The 5,609-nt window shown below is 19.7% G+C and overlaps 2 protein-coding genes across 2 annotated transcripts in view; one reads left to right on the forward strand and one right to left on the reverse strand.

Moving 5' to 3' along the window:
- Positions 1 to 2,591, reverse strand: part of LOC102677333 (RNA cytidine acetyltransferase) — a 5,131-nt gene extending 2,540 nt beyond the window's left edge. Inside the window, exons 1-9 of the mRNA XM_031509550.1 lie at positions 2,327 to 2,591; positions 1,951 to 2,214; positions 1,707 to 1,865; positions 1,345 to 1,581; positions 960 to 1,164; positions 770 to 891; positions 533 to 669; positions 120 to 395; positions 1 to 55 (exon numbers count right to left, since the gene is read on the reverse strand). The exon at positions 1 to 55 is cut by the window's left edge and continues 4 nt beyond it. Of these exons, the coding sequence (XP_031365410.1) occupies positions 1 to 55; positions 120 to 395; positions 533 to 669; positions 770 to 891; positions 960 to 1,164; positions 1,345 to 1,581; positions 1,707 to 1,865; positions 1,951 to 2,214; positions 2,327 to 2,434 (1,563 nt within the window). The 5' untranslated portion in view covers positions 2,435 to 2,591. The remainder of the gene's footprint in view (positions 56 to 119; positions 396 to 532; positions 670 to 769; positions 892 to 959; positions 1,165 to 1,344; positions 1,582 to 1,706; positions 1,866 to 1,950; positions 2,215 to 2,326) is intronic.
- A 476-nt stretch (positions 2,592 to 3,067) lies between these two features.
- On the forward strand, positions 3,068 to 4,956 carry LOC102677476 (adenosine kinase-like). Its single transcript, XM_006613772.2, has 5 exons — positions 3,068 to 3,449; positions 3,735 to 3,908; positions 3,987 to 4,257; positions 4,397 to 4,666; positions 4,736 to 4,956. The coding sequence occupies exons 1-5, from the start codon at positions 3,247 to 3,249 to the stop codon at positions 4,934 to 4,936; spliced, it is 1,119 nt and encodes a 372-aa protein (XP_006613835.1). The 5' UTR covers positions 3,068 to 3,246; the 3' UTR covers positions 4,937 to 4,956.
- The last annotated feature ends 653 nt before the right edge of the window (positions 4,957 to 5,609 follow it).

Consider the following 5,609-nt stretch of genomic DNA (forward strand, 5'->3'; position numbering starts at 1 on the left):
TACCAATCTTTGCAAGAATAATTCAGATGCTTTATGATAAGAAAATAAAGTATCTCTAAAAAGAATATATATAATGTATAATGTAATTATATAATATAAATTTATATAAGATATGTTACCTATTTATGTAATATAATTCGCATATATCAGGTGATGGACATCCAGATAATATAGGTGTATTTATTGTAGCATTTAAACATAATAAATCACAAAGCCATTGTTCAATAGAATCTCCTGGTTTATAACGAATAGATTCTTCTAAAGTCAATTCATGTAATTGTCTTCCAATAATAATCTTTTCATTTCTTTGTTTATCGTGACTATTTGAACTAATGGTTTGATTTCTTAATTGTTGTAATAGTTTTAATGATAAAGATCTACCTGTTCCTTCATATCTATTAAAACATATATAAATTATATATTATTTATGTTAATATTATATTAATATAAATTATATTAAAAACACATATAAATTATGATTATATAAAATGATTGAACAATAATTAAAAATTAAAATATAAGATATAATTACCCATTAATAGTTGATGCAAGAAATATTAAATAAGAACCAAGCATAGCTTTCACATAAGGAAGAGGTATTGCTGCAGCTTCATCTATTACAAGTAATTCAGCTTGATTTAATTTATGTGCATCAGTTGGATGAATATACTAAAAAAAATTGATTTCTTTATCAATGTATTTATATTAATATTTTAACAAATAATTTTAAAATTATTATAAAAAATTTTACATATTAAGAATATTATACCTGAACTGTTTGTCTATGATCTCGAAAAATATTTACACGTATAATAGCTTTATTAAATTCAGGATTTGTAGATTGTACAAGTCCATAATCAAGATGTTCTTGATATCCTAATGCATCAAATCCTAAAAATAATATAAAATTATTCTATTAAATATTCTACTAAAAAATAATATTTATTGTTGATGTTTACCTTTAAAAATAAATTCAAATAATGTATTTAAATTTTCTGGACTTGGACTTGAAATATAAATATTTGAATAACCAAATGTTATAGCAGCAGCAACAGCTAAACCTAATGCTGCAGATTTTCCACGACCTCTAGCTGCAGTTAAAGAAACAGTAGATCTTAATGTTTTTTCTGATATACATTCAATAAATTTGAGAAGCACTTTTGCCTGAAAATATTAATATTTATGTGAAAATTATTAATATGTATGTATATAATATAAAATCAATTAACCATTTAATAAATAAATCAATATAAAATAAATAAATTATAAAATACTCTTCATTTATTTCATATATATATATATATATACATATAAATATATTTAATATATCTTTTAGTATTAAACCTGATCAAGTGTCTTGCAGCAATTAACAAGAGAAGAAATAGGTTGTGTATCTTTTAAACTCTCTTTTAATGTATCTAATTCTGATAATGTTTCAGAAGAAGATAATTTTTGTATAGGTTCAATTTTTAAATTATGTGATGACAAAGGTAATACATTTAATTGATCATCAACAACCAAACATCTTTTACATGAAGCAAGAGACAATAAAAATCTTTCATTGAATCGACCAATAATATTCTAAAATAAAATATTAGAAAATTAATTTTTAAAGTTATTTCTTAAATTTAAATAAATTAATTAAAATTAAATTTATAATTAACAAAATCTATCTTTAAATTAATAGAAAAAAGTGAATAATATACTTGATGTGCTTCTGTACGAAATCTTTGATGAACATCCATATTCATAGTATATAGTTGTTTTAAAGAATTTACTGATTGTAATAAAAATATTATCAGTCCTCCTCCTTCAACAGTTTCAATAGTACGTGCTAATAAATTTGGTGTAAGAGCTTCAAAATCCTAAGAATTAATTTTTTGCTAATTATATTTAAAATAAAATTAAATTAATTATATTTATCAAATCAAAACAAATAAAGAATCTTACTTGTAAAACACACATGCCATATGTATTTCCTAATATTCTATGTGTTTCATGATAATAACAATATCGTATATTAGTAGAAACAACGAATAATTCAAATGGATCATCTTCATTAACATCCAACTTTCCTGATTTAACTTTTTTTTGTAAGGATTTCATTTTTTTTTTTCTGTGACTACTAAATCCTAATTCTTTCTTATAACACCAAAGTACAGAGGGTCTAGCTTTTATAATAGATTTTGATAACATATGATGTAGTAAAACAACCTAATAAAAAATTGTGATATTTTAAATTTTAAAATTAAAATTAAATAAAAAAATTAAAATATAAATATTATTTATTATTATTAAATTGCAATTAAATTATATATAATCAAACCTGATCTCGTGCTTTTTCACCAATAATAATAAACATTGTTCTATATCCCGTAATAACACCATTTTCAATTAAAATACGAATACGATTATCTATTTTTTTACGAACCATTTTTAAAATATAGAATTCACTTATTTCTTTTATTTAATTTGTATTTAAAAATATATAGATATCATATGCACAATGGTTATGTTACTTATATTCAAATTACAACATGCGCATCCATTTTGTAACTTTAATACACACATATGATAAAGTATTAATATGTAATAATGATAATTTTTAATTATCTTAAAAAAAATAAGTAACAAAAAAATTCTTAAATATATATTTTATATAACAAAATATAACATAATAATGTATTATATATATAAAATTAAATAAAGACATGGTAATTCATATCAAAATAGAATAGAATAATATAATAATAATTTGTATATATTTTTACTAAAATATGAGTACCATAATTATATAAATATGAATGAAAATAATTATAAAAATTTATTATTATATATTTAATAAAAAACAATAATTATATTTTTGTAAAACTACTTTGTAAAGTAACCTTTATGCCAATTTTGAAAACAAAAATATAAGATACATTCATTTTTTTTATTATTTCTTGTTATAACAAAAATGAATAATTTTAAAAGTATATTAAAATATTAATACGATATGAAAAAAATGTTTTAAATTTATTTATATCTTCAAACAATAAAGATAAATATTATAGTTACTTTTTTATTACTATTTTTAGAAATAAATAAGAAATAAGAAAAATTAAACAATAATCTATGTATTTAATAATCATATTCGATGTGTTACAAGTAAAATTTAAAAATTTTTTGAACACAAATTCTTTGAACACAAAAAAACTTTGTTCATAAATGTAATATAAAAAACTTATAAACTTATTAATAAAAATGGTTGAAAAAGATAAACCATTAAGAGAATCTATTAAAAATCTTAATGCTCCTGCAATTATTGCTTTTGGCAATCCTTTATTAGATATGTTTGTAAAAATAAAAAATAATGATTTATTAAAAAAATATAATCTTAATGTAGATGGAGAAGTAGAATTTTCTGAAGATAAAATGCAAGAATTATTGGCAGATATACCGCAAGAGTTAATAAGTATATTTATTAATAATTGTTACATTTTATATTTTGTATAAATATTTTTTTTTCATAATTTTAAATAAACATAAGTATATTTAAGTATATAATTTAAAACTATAATTTATTTAAAAAATAGTTTATCAGAAAATAATAATCGTTATTACTATTTTATATATAAAAAATATATAATGTAAATTAAATTATTTTAATATTTATTAAAAATATTAGATTTTTGTTATTATATAAAAAACTTATTCAAAACTTAGAGATTATTAATAATATAATGAAATAGATCAAAACAGGTAGTCTATCCTGGAGGATCAGCACAAAATACAATGCGAATTATACAATGGCTTTATGATGAAACTTTTCAAAATCAATATTGTATTTTTTCTGGAGCAATTGGTAATGATTGTAAAGGAATAATGTTACAAAGTTTAGTTCAGTCAGCAGGTGTGGATGCTAGGTTTGCAGATGCTTTAAATTCTTTGCTTTATTTTATTTTCATTATAATATATATTTTTAAATATATATATTTTTGCAGATATGCAATTCATTCAAATTTAAGTACAGGACAATGTATAGTATTGATAAGTGAACTATATCGTAGTCTTGTTGCAAATGTAGGAGCTGCTGCTAAATATACTTTAAATGATCTTAAAGCATGCAATTTATCATTTGATAGAATAAAAATAATATATATTGAAGGATTTTTCATACCTCATAGTTTTTCTGTAATAAAAGAACTTGTTAAACAAGCAGAAGAAAAAGATATAATTATAGCTTTTAATATAAGTGGGACATATATATTTAATGTAAATAAATATTCTAGAATTTGATTAATAATGTCAATTAATTAATGAAAAAAACGAGATTATTATATTTATATTATAGTACTTTAACATATGTATAAAATATATATATTCGTTATTAACAACATATTATCTCTTATAGGATTTTCGTACAGCAGTTTGTGAAATGGTAGGACATTCAAATATTGTATTTGGTAATTCAAGAGAAATGGAAGCTTTAGCTCAATCATTAAATATTACATATGATGATGTATCAGATATACCATTTTTATTAAATAGTTTAAAAAGAATTACAATTAATGTTTGTAATACAGTCAAAAAAGATTGGTTACGTCATGGGGGAGTATTTGTTATGACTCAAGGTACATCTGCTCCAACAATTGCTGTTTGGGGAAAAAGTCAATCTGCTCAAGTATGTTAAAAATAAAAAAAAAAATCAATTTTTTAAATGAAAAGATTGAATAAAAATTTGTTTATTTAGGTACTCCCAATTAAACCAAAAATTCCTGTTATTGATACAATAGATGCTGATGATGCTTTGGCTGCTGGTTTTTTAGCAGGTGTTTTAGCTCGTTGGAAACCAAAACATTGTTTAGAATATGGTTGCAAAATAGCATCTTATATAGGAACAATATATGGGGTTAAATTACCAGATAATGTACCATCAGATTTATTGGAATAAAAACTATAATTTAAAATTATAATTTATTTAAAAAATAGTTTATCAGAAAATAATATTTATCAATCTCAAATTTTCTGAAATTCTATGATTAATTTTTATTCAGAATTTTATTAGAAGAAAAATTGTGATACTAAAAATGTAAAATTTGTATTTAAATTTAGATTTAATTATATATATAATTGTAGTTTCATTAATTGAATATTTAATTATATTGTAATTTCTATAATTATTATATATTAAAAAAAAAAATGTACTTTTATTCAATTAATTAAATTTATAAAATCTAATAATGATTATTGTATAAAAAAAATTATATTGCATATTTATCATATAAAGTGATGTCAAGAAATTTATTTATTATATTTTTTAATTATATTTTATGTTAATTGTATTTTATAAAATAATTTTGTTTTAAAGAATTAATAAAAAAACTNTATAAATATAAATTTATTAAATTATGAATTTTATGATATGCAATATAATAATTGTATTATTAAATTGTATTATTAAAAAAAAATTAAGAAATATAATTAAAAAAAAATTATAAATTTTCTAATTTTATATTTATTCCGAAAAAAATTATAAAGACTTTTGAAAAAATAAAATTATATTTAAGATCGTCATAATTACAACCACTATCCAGAATAAGAACATGACTTAGGCAAAGTAAAAA

This window comes from Apis dorsata, unplaced genomic scaffold, assembly GCF_000469605.1.
Source record: "Apis dorsata unplaced genomic scaffold, Apis dorsata 1.3 scaffold_162, whole genome shotgun sequence".
NCBI lineage: Eukaryota > Metazoa > Arthropoda > Insecta > Hymenoptera > Apidae > Apis > Apis dorsata.

What these genes read in the sequence shown, in the direction of transcription:
- LOC102677476 (XM_006613772.2), top strand. Translation starts at nt 3,247, where the DNA reads ATGGTTGAAAAAGATAAACCATTAAGAGAATCTATTAAAAATCTTAAT. An exon ending in TTGGCAGATATACCGCAAGA is followed by an intron (nt 3,450 to 3,734) that starts GTTAATAAGTAT and finishes ATAATGAAATAG; the next exon opens with ATCAAAACAGGTAGTCTATC. An exon ending in TCAGCAGGTGTGGATGCTAG is followed by an intron (nt 3,909 to 3,986) that starts GTTTGCAGATGC and finishes ATATTTTTGCAG; the next exon opens with ATATGCAATTCATTCAAATT.